Here is a 19,827-nt window from a genome sequence, read left to right as displayed (position 1 = left end):
ATTTATTTTTAGTATTTAGTAGTGTGTGTGTGTGTGTGTGTGTGTGTGTGTGTGTGTGTGTGTGTTTACTCGAGTGTATGCATGTGTACCACATGTGTTCAGGAGTCATGGCAACCAGAAGGTGGTACTGGATCCCCCGGAACTGGAGCTGTAGCTGGTGGTGAGCTGCCACGTGAGTGCTGGAATCAAACCTACGTCTCAATGCACAGAGCAGCAAGTGCCAGCCCTCTAGCCCAACCTTATTTTTTTAGACAAAGTCTCTTACTGAACCTGCGGCTCAGCAACTCGGCTTGACTGGATGGCCAGTATCACCAGGGACCCTCCTATCTCTTCCCCTCCTCACAGCAGGGATTGCAGGTGCGGTCACCACCGAATACAGCTTTTTCATGACTGCTGGGAGGACTCAGGTACTTGTGGCCTAAGGTTTGTTTTTGAGATAGGGCTGGCTTTGAACTCTTAATCTCAGGTGATCCTCCCACCTCAGTCTCCTGAGTCACTGGGACTACAGCACCTACCAAATGTGCCCAGCCAAATCTGAGGGCTCGCACCTGCTGGATGGGATGAACACCAACATCACAGAGAAGGACAAGGACATCCGGAAGAGAGAGGAGAATTAAAGGAAGAGAACCCATTTGTCTGGGGTTAATCCTGGTGACGGCGCTGCTGGGACAGTTATAGGGGACGGTCACGGGGACGGTCACGGGGACGGTCACGGGGACGGTCACAGGGGACGGTCACGGGGACGGTCACGGGGACGGTCACGGGGACAGTCACAAGGACAGTCACGGGGACAGTCACGGGGACAGTCACAGGGGACAGTCACGGGGACAGTCACAGGGGACAGTCACGGGGACAGTCACAGGGGACAGTCACAGGGGACAGTCACAGGGGACAGTCACGGGGACAGTCACAGGGGACGGTCACGGGGACAGTCACAGGGGACGGTCACGGGGACAGTCACAGGGGACGGTCACGGGGACAGTCACGGGGACGGTCACGGGGACACTCACAGGGGACGGTCACGGGGACGGTCACAGGGACAGTCACGGGGACGGTCACAGGGACAGTCACGGGGACAGTCACAGGGGACGGTCACGGGGACGGTCACGGGGACGGTCACGGGGACAGTCACGGGGACAGTCACAAGGACGGTCACGGGGACAGTCACGGGGACGGTCATGGGGACACTCACAGGGGACAGTCATGGGGACAGTCACGGGGATACGGGGACGGTCACGGGGACAGTCACGGGGACGGTCACGGGGACAGTCATAGGGGACGGTCACGGGGACACTCACAGGGGACAATCACGGGGACAGTCACGGGGACAGTCACGGGGACAGTCATCACGGGGACAGTCATGGGGACAGTCACGGGGACAGTCACAGGGGACAGTCACAGGCTTGTTTATTATAATAACGCAGAGGTCTGACAGGAAACGGAGGAGCAGTGGTCTCCAAGCTGTGGGGTGTCTTGTTAGTGTGTGGCTTGTCTCCTCTAGAGGATTGCAGCTGTGCTGAGTGCAGACATCGGGATGTTTCAGCACAGGACTGATGGCATGGCCATCTCAGAAAGATGTTCGGATTACGAAACTCATCCTCCTTAGTACTACAGAACAGCTGGGCAATGTCCATCAGGACTGAATGTCCAAAGAGTAGCAACGGAAATACACTAGTTAGGAGTAACCCTCCAAAACCAGAAGGTGTTAAACCCTGACACATCACATCTACGTGGCTCTCGAGTGTGGAACTGTGAAAACGTGGACTGAAAGACTCTTCCCCTTACAGATAAGGAAGGGTCTTGCATTGCATGGCGTGTTATCATGAACGGCGGGGCATGATACTTCTGACATGGCCCTTTCTATCCCAACTTCTCTCTTTAGAGCGCACATAGCTCTGGAAGACGCCTCAGAACCTGTGGGCTGCCTCTGTGTTGTACGACTCGTTTTCTGATTTTTGGTCTTTGTTTTATTTGTGTTTTAGAGAAAATTTCACTCTGTAGCCTAGGCTAGCCTCACAGTAATCCCCCTGCCTCAGCCTTCTAAGTGTTTCAATTGCAGTCATAAGCCATGACACCCAGGTTTTGTCTGTCGTTTTTTATTTATTTGTTTTTGAGACTGTCTCAAGTAGCCCAGGTTGGCATTGAACTTGCAATGTAGCAGAGGCTAGCCTTGAACTCCTAATCTTCCTGCTTCTTCCTCTCAAGTGGCAGAATTATATCCAAATATTATTTGCTGCTTTTGGTTTGTGAATATTTGGTGAAAGTTATTATAGAATTAAATATTTAGGACTGGAATCACCTAAGCCCACCATACCAAGGACAGCATAACAAAAAAGAACAGATTTTACCTGATTTGATCTTTGTACTGAGGGGGGAGGGGGGACTTATCCCAGGGTCCTACTGGTACTTCACGTGCTAGAGAAGCTCTCTTTCCCTGAGATATATCGCCAGCACTTTCTAAAACTTAAAAGAAAAAAAAAATCCTAAACGGTGTGTGTGTGCGCGCGCGCATGTGCGCGCGCACGTGCATGCACCCATAAGTGTCCATGTGGAGGAAGCAGTTCTTTCCTCGCACCTTTACATGCGTTCCAGGAATTGAAGTCAGATCTCATGTATCCCTACCTGGCCTCAAACTCAATGCACAGCAGGCAATGACCCTGAACTCCTGATCTTCTCATAGCTACCTCCCTGGTGAATGCTGGGATTACAGGTACCTCCACCATGCCTAGCATACACACGCCGCTGGTAGAAGGAACTGACTGAGCCTCTTAGGGGATCTAGACTCTCCCTGACGGCAGGTGTTCCAGGTGACCCCCAATGCACACATGCTCAAGAGCCATGTGTCTGCTCCACGTGAAGTAACTCCACGATCCTCTCCCTTCTCCCCAGCAACTCAATGTGAACAGACACATGCATTCGAGTGTTCCCAAGCAACCCATGCCAAAGGCTGATGAAATGATTTCCACGGGACTCCTACCCCCTGGAAAAGGGACAGTCCAGTGGTGGAGGCCAGCAGAAAAGCTGGTGTCCAACAGAGAGGTGAGTGCCACAGGTACAAAGGCTCTCTCCATGAATACTTACTCCAGTGCTGCCCATGATGAGAAAGAGTGCGATGTGGAAGCGTCCGAACCCGATGGTCTCCACGGCATCCTCCACAGTGAATGTCTTCGTCTCTGACAAGGAAGGCGGAATATGAGACCACTTGAGTGGGAAGAGAACCCCTGGGGATTGTGGCTCACCTTTGGAGGTGTATGCAACATTATTGTTATTACTTACTAGGGTCTTGTGCCATGTAGACTGACCTCAGACTCCTATGTAGCAGAGGGTGACCTTTGACTCCTGACCCCCCTGCCTCTCCCTCTCCAGTGTTGGGATTACAGGCATGGACCACCACACCCAGTTTACGTGGTACTGAGAATCAACCTAGGATTTCATGCAGGATAGGCAAACATGCCACCAACTGACCTGTAGCGTTGGCCCCAACTCATTCTTACACCAATGTTAAGCGTTGGTTTGAAAGCCGGGCCTCCCACGGTGGTCTTACCTTTCTGCTGCGGTTCTGGGGCTGCCTGGCTCAGCTTCCGAAGGCTAATGATGGTCACGGGTTCTGTCTGCTTGGTTGCCATCTAAGGTCACTCCAGCTCCTCACACAGCTTCCCTAGTGAAGCCAAGGCGAGTGGCAGAGAGGGAACACAAGGCCTATAAAGTCCATAGACGGCAAGAGCACTCCATGTAAAATTGCCCTGAGCCCCCAAAGTCCTAGGAGGGAAGTTGGGAGGTAGGCTCAGTCAGGAAAGTGCCTGCTGTGCACACACGGGGAGCTTTTCCTACACACAGAAGCCAGGTTAAAAAAATAAAAATAAAAAAAGCTGGTGTGGAGACAGGAAGACTCCCGGGCTCTTTGGCCAGCCAGCCTGGCCCAACCTATGAGTTCCATGCCTGTGAGAAACCCTGCCTCAGAAGAAGGCGGACAGCATTTCTGAGGGACCACACCCAAGGTTGACCCCTGGCTTATACATACATATGCACATTCATGCATAGACACCTAAGGTTGACCTCTGACCTCTACACACACACACACACACACACACACACACACACACAACGAGAACCCACACATGCGCACACAGTCTTGGGAGATATTTTTTTCCCTCTGTCATCCATTTCCTCTGCAAACAGACTGCTCTTGTGTTTAGATTCCCTTCTTCTATTACTAGGCACCCGACTTGAGGAATTTATCTTCTTCTGCACCTCCTTGTCCTCACTCCTAAAATGAGGATTACACGGTAATTGCACCTAACTCTCAGGCTGGTGTGAGGGGCAAACAAGTTGGCTCACAGGAAGTGTTGATCCTGCACCTGGCATGCCCTGCCCTGCTGAGAAGAAGCTGAGAACCCCGGTTACTCCCGCTGTGAGTTCTGCTTATAAAGGACACATTTGGTGCCATAAAAAAGAATGATGGCAGTGATGACACACACATTCAATCCCAGCACTCGGATGCAGAGGCAGGCAGATCGCTGAGTTCGGTGTTCAAGGCCGGCCTGGTCCACAGAGAGACAACCAGGACCATATAAACAAACCCTGTCTAGATAAAGCAGACAGAAGTTCGGGGCACACGTGGACTGAATTGGAAGCCTGAGGACAATCTGTTAGAGTTGAAGGAGAAGGCCAGGCAGGCAAGCTGTGAGTCTCACATCTGCCAGGAGGAGAAGGGAGAGAATAAGCAGGCATGGAGGACAGCTACCCGCTGGCAGGCAGTGTGGGGGGCAGTGAGCTTCAGGAAAAGACAGGAGGGCTAGGGAGATGCTCAGAGGTCAAGAGCACTGACTGCTCTTGCAGAGGACCTGGTTCAATTCTCAGCACCTACATGGTGGTCCACAAACATCTCTAACTCCAGTTCCATAGGATCTGACACTCTCTTCTAGCCTCCAAGGCTAACACACACACACACACACACACACACACACACACAGGTATGTAGAGGCCAGAGAACTTTGTGTGCCATCTTTTTTCCTTATGCATTTGTGTGCAAGTCAGGTGCGGAGGACGACCTCAGGTGTTATGAGGAATGCCATCCACCACCCTTGAGACAAGGTCTTTCCTCGGCCTGGAGCTCACAGATTAGGCTAGGCTGGCCAGTCTGTGAGCCCCACAGTTCCTTCTGTTTCTGCCTACACAACACTGGAATTACAAGTACATGCTACCACACCTGGCTTTTTTTTTTTTTTTTTTTTTTTTTTTTTTTTTTTTTTTTTTTTGGTTTTTCGAGACAGGGTTTCTCTGTGTAGCTTTGCGCCTTTCCTGGAGCTCACTTGGTAGCCCAGGCTGGCCTCGAACTCACAGAGATCCACCTGGCTCTGCCTCCCGAGTGCTGGGATTAAAGGCGTGCGCCACCAACGCCCGGCTAACACCTGGCTTTTTATAGACGTGCCGGGGATCTGAACTCAGGTCCCGTGCTTACGTGGGCCAGCCCTTTACTGACAACCTTCTCGCCAGTCCCTACTTGATAATTTTGAATGAAGTAGTGGCAATCAATTATAAAATGGACTTTGTTGGCCGGGCGTTGGTGGCGCACGCCTTTAATCCCAGCACTCGGGAGGCAGAGCCAGGCGGATCTCTGTGAGTTCGAGGCCAGCCTGGGCTACCAAGTGAGCTCCAGGAAAGGCGCAAAGCTACAGAGAGAAACCCTGTCTCGAAAAACCAAAAAAAAAAAAAAAAAAAAAAAAAAAATGGACTTTGTAGCGCACTAAATAACCCCCTCTCCCAGCAGCCGCCAATTGCTCTTCAGCTAGGTGGGCTCTCACTAGGAAGAAGAGAAAAGGGAGCGCAGGACAAAGCTGAACCACACTAACCCAGGGAAACAAGGAGAACTGGGTCTTTCGACTCAGCATCCCCAGCCAGTCCTTCCTCAGACACTGAAGTGAGGATGTGATACACGACCCACCTTCAAACGACCTGAAAGTGTCTGTGGATGGATGTGGATGGGTTAAGGATTGACGCAGCCTCTCAAAGGCCCAGGGGAGCCCTGGAGTAATCAGACTTCCAACAGACAGAGTGATGCTTTATTCAACTGTATTTTGATGTATGGAATTTTTTTTAGCCAGAAATAATTGAGCCCCTGAAGATCTTTTCCATGCTGACTTGTATGTGTGTGATATGATTGTTTTTTATAGTGTCATCACTAAGAAGCTGGGAGAATACTTGAATAAGGACCTCAAATCCCAATTCCTAGAACCCATGTGAAAAGCCAGTGCGGCTGTGGGTCTCCGTAATCAGCACCAGGGCTGGGTGCAAGGGCATGAGAGCCATTGGGTTTTGCTGGCTGCCAGCCTCGCTCCAGGTTCAGTGAGAGGCTGTCTCAAGGGAATAGGGGGAGAGTGAGAGCCTGACACTCCGCGTCCTCCTCTGGCTTCTGGGAACGTGCAGAGGGCACAAACCTGTGCACACATGTGCATACACCACACACATACACAAACATACTAACATATATAATACACGCACAAGTTTTCAAAACAATGAGTTTCACACTCCAGCAACACACGAGCAGCTGGCTCCCTCCCTCCCCTGAACAGCAGCAGTAAAAGCCGATACACACCTGTTGCCAAAAGTTTCTCACCTGTGTATTTCCTGGAAAATGTTCCGACTTCGGGCTCCTGTACACTGTCTCAGCACAGCCCGGCTGGCAGCTCCGGAGGCCTCTCTGCCTCTAGACTTACCTTCCAGAGAGGCCCGGCCCCTGCCCCTACCTCCCTCTCACCTCAGTTCTCCAAACAGGATTCATTAAGGGGCCACCTGGCGTTCTGGGTGAGTGACATGGAGGGCACACCCCCTTGGAAACAGCCCTCACCTGATCCCTTGTGAACGAGAAAAGAGCAGTGCTTCGAGACAGGAGGCGGCTGCCAAACCTTGGGGGGCGGGGGATGTCAGGTGTCCCTCTCAGGCTGGAGGGCATTTCTGAAAGAGCTGGGGGGGGGGCGTGTGTTGAGCCATCTCTGCAGGGTGCATTCTTCAGATGGATGCCCAACAGGGCACCAGCAAGCTGAGAGCCCAACTCCCCGACGATCATGGCAGCAGAGTCGTGTGTGCGTGGGCTTCTCATAGGACTTCCGGTCGATTCTTTCTGGCAGCTGTCATTCATTGGCTGAGCCTCCCCTCCCCACCACTGCCAGGTCTTACCATCTCTTTTCCACAGTCCCCAGGTGGACAGCGGGAGGGGAGGGGGGTCGTGGTGGGGGGGATCGTGGAGAACTCCACTTCTTGTCCAGTGATGCACATGATGAAGTCTCACAGCTGGAATGCAAACATCATCCTTTGATCCAACCTTGATAAGCAAACACCTTAAAAGATGGGCCTCGGGATGGAGAGATGGCTCAGAGGTTAAGAGCACTGACTGCTCTTCCAGAGGACCTGAGTTCAATTCCCAGCAACCACATGGTGGCTCACAACCATCTGTAACGAGATCTGGCGCCCTCTTCTGGCCTGCAGTCATATGCTGTATACATAATAAATAAATAAATAAATCTTAAAAAAAAAAAAAGGACAGGCCTCACATTGCCGGGCAGGCTGTGACCCAGACAGGAAAGGGCCACGACCACTTCCTTTAGGGTTGAGTATTGCTCTTAACGACACTAGTCAATCTGGGTATAGGGCAGCAAGTGGGATCTAAAAGATAAGAGTCAAACTCTGGGAAGACGGCAGGTGAATAAAGTGCTTGCCAAGCAAGCGTAAGGACCTGAGTTCAAATCCCCAGGAGCTATGTGAAAGCCAGGCACCGCTGAGCGATTCTATAATCCCATTGCTCCTGCAGCAAGATGGGAGTCGGAGACAGGAGCATCCCTGGAAGCCCACAGGCCAGCTAGCCTGGTGCACACACGGCATGGGAAGTCGTCCTCTAATCCCCGTGTGCGTCGTGGTATACATGTGCCTGCACGCATACATACACGCAACCGCATTTGAATCTGGTCCGCTCTCCAGGTAGAAAAGACAGTCAATTGCAAAGCATACAAAAATGTGGCTTATTCTTAGTCCCGCTCCTGTAGTCACGACAGAGACAGCAGTTCACCCGGACGTGGGTCATTCAGACCAAACAGCCCACGGGACGAATCTCCTCGGGTGCTTGGGGGATCACCAGTCCCGGCACCCTACGAAACTGGTTCTAGGGAGGGTGAAGAACTCGACTACAAGGTAGTCTCCTTCCCCGTACACTGGGTTCCAGAACCTGGCTACGCCTCTGCCTCTCCTTCCGCGGTCACTCCAGCTCAATGTGTGGTGACAGCAAGCCGTGTCCCGGGAATGATGTCACGTTGTCACATTTCACTTCTCAGAACTGAGTGATGCCCAGAGTCAGGCCAGGGCTGAGCCTCCCGCTCACTACCCAGAGGGCGTTAGCTGTGCTTCTGGGGGAAAGGGGGGCAATGTTTGAGAAAGCCCCTAAGCTGTAATGCTAAGCCCCTGACCAGGGGGAAATGCGGAGAAAAACATAAACCTGATCCTTCCCCAGGATTAGGTTGTGTAACTCCATTGTCCAGTGCTGGCCTCTAACTGCAGATACTAAATGTCATGGATTAATTTTGAATAAAGACATCTTAAGGAAACAGTGAACAGAGCAGACGTTTATTTTCGTGATTCTAATCCTTGAAATACTGCGGGGGATCCAGGTGTGGTGGCCCGGGCCTGTCGTCTCAACAAAGTGGAGGCAGGAGGAGCCGGAGTTCAAAGCCATCCTTGGCTACGTAGCTATTTCCAGGACGGTTAGAGCTCATGAGACCTTGTCTCAAACCAGATAGACAGTAAAACAAAAATAAACTATTACAAGACAGTGGTCTAGTGCCCCCTCCTGTTTCCCAGTTATTTTGGTATTTGATCAAGCAAAAAGCAGCCCCTCGGTTACGTGGTTAAATCCTGCCGAATCCCATGCCTCACACAGCTTCACACTTCAGGGAGCCAACAGGGCTGCTTCTGGGACACCTGGCCTGGGCGGACACCAGAGACAAGAGTGAACTTCTTCAGCTGGCACCAGCCTACTCCTCGGCCCCTTCCAGGACATGTTTGAAGGAGAATGGGGAGAACTTGGAGCCAGCCCCCTCATAGAACTTGTTCTGGAACTCCACCCTGTGGTGATGGGGAAGGGAAAAAAAAAAAAAAAAAAAAGCAGATTGAAATGTCAGGGCTGGCAGAGAACAGCATGGGAACCAGGCGACCTTTTAAGCCTCCCTCTTACCACGCCCCCTCCTCCTACCTCTCTTCCTCAAGCTTCACGGGCCACAGCACACACCTCCCCCACGTTAGGAACATCCACAGCCTCTGCCCAAGCAAGGATGCCTCCCCTCCACGCACTATCTGATAATCGCAGCAGCGCATGAGGCGACCACTCATCATGAGGTTGTGCGTGCCTTCCCATGTGCACCCTGACTCCCAGTTGTGGAGTCCTGGTTAGGACAGCAGGAGCTTGGCCTGTATGTTCGAAAATCATCTTATAACCAATTTCACCCATGGTCACTTCTGTTCTGTGATGTTGCAGAGGCGCATGCTTCATGCAGTGGAGGGAAAATGTTAGCGTGGAGACAGGGGACGCTGCAGTCTCCTCCACTCAATATGCAAACATAAAAATGTTTCCTAAGGCTAGAGAGATGGCTCAGCATTTAAGAGCACCGACCGCTCTTCCGGAGGACCTGGGTTCGATTCCCAGCACCCACATGTCAGCTCACAGGTATGTATAACTCCAATCCCAGGAGATTTGATGCCCTCTTCTGACCTCCACAGGCACTGCACACACAAGGAGTATAGACACATGCAGGCAAAGCACTCATACACATAAAATGAAAAAAAAAATCTAGTTTCCTAAGAGCGGTGCCCCCAGTGTGTGCTGAGGATGTGACAGGCTTGCTGTGGCATCCCCGTTTCCTCTGTAGAGTTCAGTGGCTTGTTCTCCTGACGCCACTCCTGCCCTCAGCAGCCACACAGCCAAGCACACCTGTTCACCAACATGCTCTCCATAAGCCTGTTCCAGATCTGTCCCCGCACGTCTTTGGAAGCCGACTGTACTAACAAGTCAGCACAGAGCAAATGAAAGCTACATGGCGGGGCAGCCAGCATAGCTGCATACATGTGAACATACGTTACATCACGCACATCACATAAACAGATGACTAAACTGAGGTTCCCAAAATGTAGCCAAGGTGTGACTTTGGTCAGTCAGCCAGCCCTGCAGCCTGCCCTTCCCCCAAGCTCCTAAGGGACAAGCAGGCTTACCAATGCAGCCGGAGGGCATGCAGAAAGGCCGAGAGACCCTCCATGATGAGGAGGATGGCGACCGTCAGGATGGCGAAGACGGCAAAGATGATGAAGACCCCAATGAGCCCTCCCCAGCCCCGAAGGCGGAGGCCGATGTTCATCACCATGGTCCAGAGCACCTCGGACAGCTCTGTGGGAGCAAGTGGGACATCCTCAGCCACCAGGTTTGTATGTACCCATCGTTTTCCTCCATCACCTCAAATGCAAAAGCCCCTCTGAGGGCCACGCAGGAAGGAGCTGGACTCCCATAGCTTCGATCAGAGTGCGGGGCCTTCCAACAAGAGGACACAGACAGATACTCCGAGGCACACTGATCACCAGGGAAAGTTCCCAACTAGAGCTATCAACAGCAGCAAAAGGAATCAAACCTGAATAACATGAGATAGGCACAAAAATGCGAAACCTAAAAGAATGCGGGAAGCCTGGTTCGTTTGTAGTCCTCCCTGGGGTCTTAGAGGGGGGTGATTAGAAATATGAGAGGGGTCCCTTTGCCATGGGATTAGGGAATTTAAGGGCGTATTCACTCTCAAGTTCCAGCTCTCCCTCCCTCACCCTTCTAAGTGGGGGTGTTGGAAAGTGGCCTTCCACCCGAGCCCCCCATACTGGCACTCTCATCCCAAACTTCCACCCTCTGGAACTATGAGAAAAAAAAAATCTGCTTATGGCTGGAGCCACCCGGTCTGTGGCATTTTGTCATGCCAGGCTCATGTTAAGATTCTGTTCATGTAAATTCAGAAGCATGGGAAATTATCGTCAGTTGCTTAAGGATCTTCAGAAAGACACCCAAGAAAAACATTAAATAGTCATTATCTGGCAAACATACTACAAATGACCCTAAGAAAGCACTCTTGCTCATGAGTAGAATAAGCCTGTTCTCGGGGTGATGATTGCTGGCCTTGACTCTCCTGGGTTGCACACTCACCTGCATGAGCCAAGCTGAGGGCCCAGAGCCGAAGGTACGAGGCTGTGTTGGAGATACAGCCTAGACAGTACTCAATGGTATGGATGGCCTGGTGGACAAAGATGTCTCCAAAGTTGAACTGTAACAGAGCATTTTCTGTCTTACTTCATTAAGTTCTTTTTCTCCCTTCTCTCTCCCTTTTAGAGTGAGAATGTTAATTTCCATTTTCATTACAGTAATAACTACATATTTATGGGGCACAATATATCTCAATGCATGTATGTAATAAATACTCATCATATCAGGGTAATTGGAGGCTTTGAGCTTCTGTCTTCCAAGTTAGTTACAAACTGTATCATAGATTACCATTAGCCATAGTCTCCGTGGGGTGGGATAGAAAGGGGAAGTTATGGAGACATGGGAAAGGGGTCCCTCACCCAAGAATCTAGTTGAAGGCTGATGGCCCTTGCCAGCAAGAGTCAAGAATTCTGAGTGCTGGGATTAAAGGCGTGTGCCACCAATGCCCGCCCTGGGCGTTCTTGAACCTGCTGATTCAGGAGCCACAAGACTGACAGCAGCAGACCCTCCAGCTCATCCCTGAGTTCATCCCGCACCCTCGTGACTGGAAAGATCAGATCCCAATTCTAGACTCTGCACAAACTGGGAAGTCGGCCTTTGGTGCTCTTGTCTCAGATACCTCCTCCTCGTGGCCATCCTTAGTCCCGTGGGTGCCTGTGGTCTTCTTCTGAGCAGAGGTGCTTGAGTGGCCACCTTCAATGTCATCCTCGTGGATTGTGAAAGACTGCAGCTGTGGGCAAGCAAGGAGACCAAGACAGTGTTCCACTTGGCCTCCGGGTTGTTAAAGTATTGACAAGATAAAGGCCCCCTTCAAGGTAGTTATGGACCCGTCTATCATGTTGTAATTGTTTTGGCTTTTTTATTATGTCATTCTCTTTCTCCAGCCCCCATAGGAATGCCAGGTGAGGTTAATATCCACCTTACATTTTAGAAAAGTAGAGTTTAATGCCTACAGCCATTTAAAGCATTTGCCATCTCAGTACAATCCGTCGTATCTTCTATACTAACAGAAGAAAGCAGGGAGCCATCTCAGTATAGCTGGACCCAAGGGTCCCTGGGAGGGGTTCATCTCCCTAGGCCCTGTTTGCTTTAGGTTACTATGTTCCCTGTGTAAATGAGGCTCAAGGCAATTTAGAAAAGAAAAAAGGAAGGAAGGAAGGAAGGAAGGAAGGAAGGAAGGAAGGAAGGAAGGAAGGAAGGAAGGAAGGGAAAGAAAGAAAGGAAGGAAGGAAGGAAGGAAGGAAGGAAGGAAGGAAGGAAGGAAGGAAGGAAGGAAGGATAAAAAGGAAGGAAGGAAGGAAAGAAAGAAAAAGAAGGAAGGATAAGGAAGGAAGGAAGGAAGGAAGGAAGGAAGGAAGGAAGGAAGGAAGGAAGGAAGGAAGGAAAAGAAATCAACTGAAACTGATATTTGGCAATAGGAGGAAGTTATTCATAAATTAAAACTGGATTTTTGAATGTGCCTATCCTATGATAGCCTATACCAACATTCTAAGGGAGTAAAATCACAACCTTAGAAAATTCACTAAGAATAACTTTAATATTCATTTTAAACAGAATTATCTGGGGGGCATGGTGGTGTACGCCTGTAATCCTAGCACTGAGAGGCAGAGGCAAGAGGACTGCTTTGAGTTAGGCTAGCCTGGGCTACATAACCAATGCAAGACCAGCCAAGGTGATATAGTGAGACTCTGTTTTTAAAAAACAAAATATAAATGTAACTACCCCCCCATTCCCATGTCTAACCAATAAAACAACCAAGTCCGGATGCTTACATATATATAAAATCTTCAGTGCCAACCAGATGGGACACACACACCCTGAGCAGAGTGTGAGGAACTTCAGACTTACTGTGTTTGGGAAATGGATCACTGTGTAGGAAGTAAGGGGTCCCGGTGGGACTCTACTGAAGGACACACACTTGAGTCCAGCCCTGCCCTCCAGACCTCTCCAGGCCTCGCAGGGGAACCCACTGCTCTCTCCCCACCCCAGACTTCCATTTCTAGGAAAGTGTGCTGTGACCCACAGTGGGTAGACTAAAAGGCAACGCTTACCTGAGATTTCTGGTGTTGGGCTCTGAGAATAAATGGCTTAATCAGGAGCATCCACGGCACAGAGACCAACGCTATAATGACAAAGAAAGTTTGGACTTCTTGCTGCAAAAATCAAAATTGGTACCAGTCACTAAGATGGCCATAAAGTATTCTTCCCATGCATAATGGGGCTTTCCATGCTCGGAGGAGAAGGCAGGCACTTCAGCGACCCTCTGAGTAATCCAAAGCATTCCGCTTCTGGTCACCCTCACTTCCGCCACACGCCTCGTGTGGACAGAGAAATGGCTATCCTGTGGTGCTCTGTGCCCACTTCTGTGCTGTGTATGTGCTATGCAGTCCTTTGTGACACTCTCACACCACATGGAGTCTTCAAAACAAGAAGTCCTGAGACACTACCATGCTTCTCTCACCCCTTAGCTGCTCCAGGGACACAGTTACTCTAGTTCCAGAAGGAAATTGGCAGGTCACATGATTCCAGCCATCTCTCTACCGGAACCAACCTTTGGGTCATTTTATATTAAATCAGTAATTACTATTTCCAGTGTGAGGTAATTGTTGGAGCTCTCTCTCATTCTCCCTCCCTCCCTCTACCTCTCCCCACTTCAAGAAAGAAACCAGGAGTTCCCACACCCTCTACCTGACTTTCCGCCTCAAGTCCCCTCATGGGTTGGGATATCCACTATGTACTCAGAACCAGTTTCTCAGGGTTCCCCACTTGACCACTGCTGAGACCCAAGAGGAACACCCAGCTTCACGTTTCCTTCCAGGTCCCTCCTCACTTATCTGACACACTCCTCATCCACTTTTCCCAGCTCTGAGGGGTGATTTAGCTACACTGTGGAAAGCTGCTGGGGGGCGGGGGGGGGCAGCGACAAGGACAGGAAACTGCTCACAGGCTGAGGAAATACAGCTTGTGAGCCTTCCTGTTTCCTCGCCTGCTCTTGCCAGCTCAAGATCCATGTCAGGAGATGGTCTGTGAGCAACAGCAGGAAGACATTTTCCCAGCGGGAACACTTGACCTGCTCAACTCCTACTGTTTTACAAGCTCAAAAGAGGGAAGGGCATGTGCCCCCGCCCTGTACTGACCACATGAAGCCCCTGCACAGGAAGGTGCTCACTGCCACGTGTCCGTTTTTACAACCAGACCTGCCACCCCTGGATGACAGACAAAGCACCGGTATGTGCTTCTACGCAAAGACAGCCAGAGCAAAGCTGAGGAGACTTTAGTGTCGGCCATTTCCTCTAACCACGTGACCCCAGACTGAGGTTATGGAAATCCCAAACCATGTCAACATAATTAATCTTCATAGCAAGCTGTAGGGAAAGCAGCCAGTTCTCTGCAGTGTTTATTAATACAACAAGACGCTGGAAAGCCGCTCACTCACGGCAATGCCGGGTGCCTCTTCCAGAGACAGCGAAGCCCCCCAGGGCCTCTCTACAGGTAGTTACACAGCAAATACTAGGTTACTCTAGGGCTGCCGCCTACAAGAAAGGGTTTGTTTGGGAAATCCAAATAAACGTTCACTCTGATGCCAGCACGGAGCAAATGAACCTTTAAAACACACTCACTCTGTGCCAGCACTGTGGGGCCAGCCCAAGGTTGCCGTGTGTGTTTAACAAGTCCGACACAAAAGGGCCCTCTGAGGTATGGTTCCTCTCTGATCATTATCTAAAACCATCGCTTACAAAAGCCTTGTCGGGCGGCATGTTTTCCTCTTGTCTGATGCCTCTGGAAGGAAGGGAACACAGCTAGGAGCCAGGGGAAAAAGTCAGCTCTCGGAATCCAGTGTGTGCAGTCCCTGGCAGAGGACGTTTCCATGGAAGAGCTACCTGTGTGATCCTAGCCACAGAGCTCTGTCCAGCGAATTAGGACAGAAGTGGACCTTCCATTCATAAAAAACCTGCTGGGTGAGGCTAAGGTAAAAGAATCGTTTGTGTTGGACAAGAATGATTCACTGAGTTCATTTCACATCCAGTTCCAAGGGGGCATTTCTATTGTTTCCAGATGAAATACACTGTATGGGGAGCAGGAAGGGACAGGCTGGAGGCAGGCAGTGAGGGGGGAGGGCAAATGAGAACCCAGTACAATGACGTATGTGTGAGGATGCCGTGAGCAAACCCATGACTTTGTATGTTCACCTAAACACCTCCTAAGATCCCTAACAAATGCATATATTTAAACACACTGGAAATAGTAAGATACACTCGACCATCTCTGCAAGATCCACATCTGCATATCCAGCCCATCAAAAATACTAAAAGAAACTGTACTGAACACATCAGACCCTTTTCCTAGTCATTATTTCCCCTAGAACTTGTGCGACAGCAGTTTACATAGCACTTGATGGTGCTGGGTGCCTAAGCAATCCAGAGAGTAGTTAAAGAACATGGCACATGGGGAGGGGGGCGGGGGGCAGGGGGAGGGGGCCTGTTAGATAGTCTCTACACAAACACTAGACTACTTTGTACAGGAGATCTGAGCATCTGTGGGTTTGGGGATCTACAGGGGTTTTCTGTGTCCTGGATCAATCCTCTGCAGGGACTCAGGGACAGCTGTTCTTGGCTGAAGGAAATGGGAAAGACCGGAGTGGGAGCCAAGTCCAGCTGCTGGGACATACCAGCTATGGATGAACAGAAAGTGGGGGTAAGTTCCGGCTGACTTTGAGAACCACAGGCTAGCATGAGCCTGGTCCAGTTTCCAGAAACCCATCCCTCCTGGAAACAGCGGAACTTTGGTTCTTGGTTTTATTTGTATTTCCTTTTATGTGAGCCTTAGCTAGAATTTTTGTTGTTGTTGTTTGTTTTTTTGTTTTTCAAGACAAGATTTCTCTGTGTAGCCCTAGCTGTCCTGGAATTCACTCTGTAGACCAGGCTGGCCTTGAACTCACAGAGATCCACCTGCCTCTGCCTCCCAAGCACTGGGATTAAAGGCATGTGCCACCACCACCCCCCAGCTTAGAATTTGCTTTTTTAACAAAAGATTTTTATTTGTTTGTTTGTTTGTATTTAGACAGAGTTTCACTGTGTAGTCCTGGCTGTCCTGGAACTCTGTGTAAGACCAGGCTAGCCTTGAACTCACAGAGATTTACCTGTCTCTGCCTCCCATGTGAGATTTTTAGGTTTTTTTTTTTTTATTGACTTACATACTTATTTTGTGTGCATGTGGAGGTCAGAGGACAACTTGCAGAAGTTGGTTCGTGTCTTCCACTGTGTGGGTCCCGGAAACTGAACTCCATCACCAGGATGGCAGCAAACACGGACCTGCTGCTGAGCTATCTTGCCAGTCCAAGGATTTTCAATCTTTAACATTCAAAGCTTAAACTGGAGCATTTTCCCACTCAAGCCAACCCATCTGCAGGTTCTTTTTCCCTCTTTTCCTAGCCAATTTTCAACTGAACAATAACGTCCCTTGTGCATGACCCCAGCAGGACGAGTGAGAGCCTCGTAACGGCTGTCTGTGCCTGTCCCTTTACTTAAGAACGTAATGTTCTTCCCTGAGTGCTGAGATGGCTTAGTCTCACAAAGAACTACTCTCTTCAGTCCTCAAAGAGCATGAGAGAGATCTTACAAAACCCAGTGGGTCAGAGGAGGGGTTTTCAAAGCAGAGCTACCTGATGGCTGTACAGGGGTGCATTGGAATCATCGTAGTCAAACAAAAACATGCTGATGAAGTGGATGAGGATGCTGGGAGCCTTCTGGGATGTGTGGGCATCGTACCGACACCACTTGAAAATGATCATGAAAACCAGGTATCCAAACAGGCTCAGCATAAAAATCATCTCGGGGATGAACTGCAGAATGATGTTGAGGGTTCTTCTGAAGTAACTAAGGGCGGAAAACACACATGTAAGACAGAACATTAACAGAATGTTAGTGCTCAAGCACTCCCCAGGCACACAGTGTTTATTTATTCCCTTCTTGAGCTGCTGGCAAATGCTGTACTCCCCCGGCAAGCACAAACGTGTATGGAGAGGAAAGAAAAGAGAAGGGGAATACCTGGAGAGTGTTTTTGCTTGCACAGATTCAGGGAACCTAGGTCTAGAAAGTACTGTCTGGTGATCTGGCCACAGCTTCTCATGAAGATTTCATTCCCAAGACACCTTTGAAGGCGAAATGAAGCAGTAATAGACATTTGGAAGCTTTATCTGATACGTATATACTAAGACGGGTGCTGCCAATCTACAGCCTGTGGACCAGATGGAGCCTGGAGATTAAGAGTGATTCTAATATGGGCCTGGAGAGGTGTCTCAGTGATTAAAAATACTTTCTGCTCTTCCAGAGGACCCAAGTTTGATTCCCAGCAGCCACATCAGGTGATTCAGTCATCTTTAACTTGAGTTCCAGGAGTTCAACACCATTTTCTGGCACACACACATGTAATCTCTCTCTCTCTCTTTCTCTCTCTCTCTCTCTCTCTCTCTCTCTCTCTCTCTCTCTCTCTCTCTCTCTCTCTCTCTCTCTCTCCCCCCCCCTCTCTCTCTCTCTTTCTCTCTCTCTGTCAACTCAGTGGTTCTCACCTTTTCATGGTTGGGTAGAAGAACATTAAACACTGTGTCTGGTAGCACAGATCTGTAATCACAGACACTCAAAAGGCTGAGGCAGGAGAATCACAAGTTTTTGCACTGCCTGGGGTACACAGTGAGTCACAAGGCAACCTACACAACTTAATGAGACCCTCCCTGTCTCAAAACTAAAAATTTAAAAAAAAAATGGGCATAATGGTTCATGCCTATAATCCCAGAACCTGGGGAGTGGAACCAGGAAATCAAGCCATCTTTGTATATATACCGAGTTCAAGGTCAGCCTGGGCTACATGAGACCCTACCTTTAAAAAGAGGAGGGCTGAGGCTGTGGCTCAGTAATAGAATGCTTGCCTCCTGTGGTGGTTTGAATGAGAAAAGCTCCCAAAGGCTCATATATTTGCACACTTAGTCTTGAGTTGATGGACTGTTTAAGAAGGATTAGAAAGATTAGGAGCTATTGCCTTGTTGGGAATAGGTGTGGCCTTGTAGGAGGAAGTGTGTCATTAGGTGGCTTTGAGGTTTTAAAAGCCCACACCAGACCTCTGTCTGTCTGTCTCTCATCTCTCTCTGCATGCAGATCAGGATGTAAAGCTCTCAGATACTGCTCCAGCACCATGTCTGCCTGCATGCTGCCATGCTCCCCACCATGATGATAATGGACGAACCCTCTAAAACTATAAGTAAGCCCCCGATTAAATGCTTTCTTTTATAAGAGTTGCCTTGGTCATAGTGTCTCTTCACAGCAATAGAACAGTGCCCAAGATATCTAGCCTGTGTGAGGCTCTATGTTCAATTCCTAGTACCTCAAGAAAAAGAAAAAGGGGGACTATTTTATGATTCTGAAATTCCATAAAAGTAAAAAATCCTCTCAAGACATGGTGCCAAGATAGAGTAATAGAAAGTTCACAGCCTTTTGCCCTAAGACAGAGCCCTACCAGGCTAAGAGGGAGCTCTAGAGATGGACTGTCAGAAAAAGCCCTGGTGCATAAGGAGGCCAGTGACCATCATCTGGGAAGCCCTTCCCACACATCTTCAGCTTCTCTCTCACAACACTTCCCACAGTGCACAACATCCTCGGTTTTCCAAGTAGAACTACTTCTATGGCCTCAAGTTTAAGGTCACCCCCACAACTGGTTCTTGCCAACAAAATGGGACCAGAAATAGCCCCCTGCCACTTTGGGGAGAAGCTTTAGGACTCAACGAGAACTCTCTACCTTTTCTCTGCCATGGTACATGCAGGGGTTCAGGAGTGTCCACCCATCCTCTAAGTCCCCTGAGTGGAAGGATGACAGACATGGGACCCATGTGGCCCTGCTGCTATGATTCATGGTCTTAAGCCATTGAGGTTGGAGTTGTTCATTTTCCTGTAACCTAACCCATTCTGGTTATGTATTCCCATTCTCTTCATCTCCCTTTCTTTCTTTACTTGCTCCTTTCTTTTTTAGACAGGCTCTCCCAAAGACCAAGCTGGCCTTGGACTTGCTATGTAGCTAGACCTTGAACTTCTGGTTTTTCTGCCTCCATCCAAGTGCAGGGATCACAGGTGTGCACTACCACCACATCCACTGTATGCAGTATTTGAGACCGAACCCAGGGCTTTGTGCATTCCAGGCAGGCACTCTACCAACTGAGCTACATTCCCAGCCCCCATTCTATTTTGTTTACCATGTTAACAATCTTAACAATGTCAGGCATTGAGGCTATGATCACCTTCACTAGGAGCTGAGGTTGAGACTTAAAGTGACTGATCACAAGCTCTCCATCGTTTCTGTGGGTCCCGATGCCCCACTTACTCCTAACCTAAGTAGCAAGTGGGATTTCTGGGCACTTGAAGTCAGCCGCCATGTTCAAAAGGCACACTGAGTAAGCATGTGATGCTATGTCCAAACACACTTTTAGCATCAATAAGTTTAAGAAGCTTTCCAGTGATGGATGTTGACAGAGGAAAGGAACAGGATGCTGACATGGACAGGCAAGAAGG

At 49.6% G+C, this 19,827-nt stretch overlaps 2 protein-coding genes across 6 annotated transcripts in view; both read right to left on the bottom strand.

The window, feature by feature from the left end:
• Positions 1-6,794, bottom strand: part of Svopl (SVOP like) — a 65,195-nt gene extending 58,401 nt beyond the window's left edge. Inside the window, exons 1-3 of one of the 2 annotated variants that reach the window (XM_006990443.4) lie at positions 6,617-6,794; positions 3,545-3,658; positions 3,082-3,173 (exon numbers count right to left, since the gene is read on the bottom strand). In XM_006990443.4, coding sequence (XP_006990505.2) covers positions 3,082-3,173; positions 3,545-3,626 — 174 coding nt within the window. In that variant the 5' untranslated portion in view covers positions 3,627-3,658; positions 6,617-6,794. The remainder of the gene's footprint in view (positions 1-3,081; positions 3,174-3,544; positions 3,659-6,616) is intronic. The other variant, XM_076566512.1, reaches the window with a different exon arrangement.
• A 1,798-nt stretch (positions 6,795-8,592) lies between these two features.
• Atp6v0a4 (ATPase H+ transporting V0 subunit a4) overlaps positions 8,593-19,827 on the bottom strand; it is an 86,819-nt gene continuing 75,584 nt past the window's right edge. For all 4 annotated transcript variants that reach the window (XM_076566507.1, XM_076566510.1, XM_076566509.1 and 1 more), the window contains 6 exons: positions 16,935-17,148; positions 13,324-13,425; positions 11,892-12,002; positions 11,216-11,333; positions 10,252-10,423; positions 8,593-9,111 (listed from right to left, as the gene is read on the bottom strand). In XM_076566507.1, the coding sequence (XP_076422622.1) occupies positions 9,021-9,111; positions 10,252-10,423; positions 11,216-11,333; positions 11,892-12,002; positions 13,324-13,425; positions 16,935-17,148 (808 nt within the window). In that variant the 3' untranslated portion in view covers positions 8,593-9,020. The remainder of the gene's footprint in view (positions 9,112-10,251; positions 10,424-11,215; positions 11,334-11,891; positions 12,003-13,323; positions 13,426-16,934; positions 17,149-19,827) is intronic.

The sequence above is a fragment of the Peromyscus maniculatus genome, chromosome 3 (genome assembly GCF_049852395.1).
Source record: "Peromyscus maniculatus bairdii isolate BWxNUB_F1_BW_parent chromosome 3, HU_Pman_BW_mat_3.1, whole genome shotgun sequence".
Lineage (NCBI taxonomy): Eukaryota > Metazoa > Chordata > Mammalia > Rodentia > Cricetidae > Peromyscus > Peromyscus maniculatus.
This window is presented reverse-complemented; position numbering and strand designations above follow the sequence as displayed.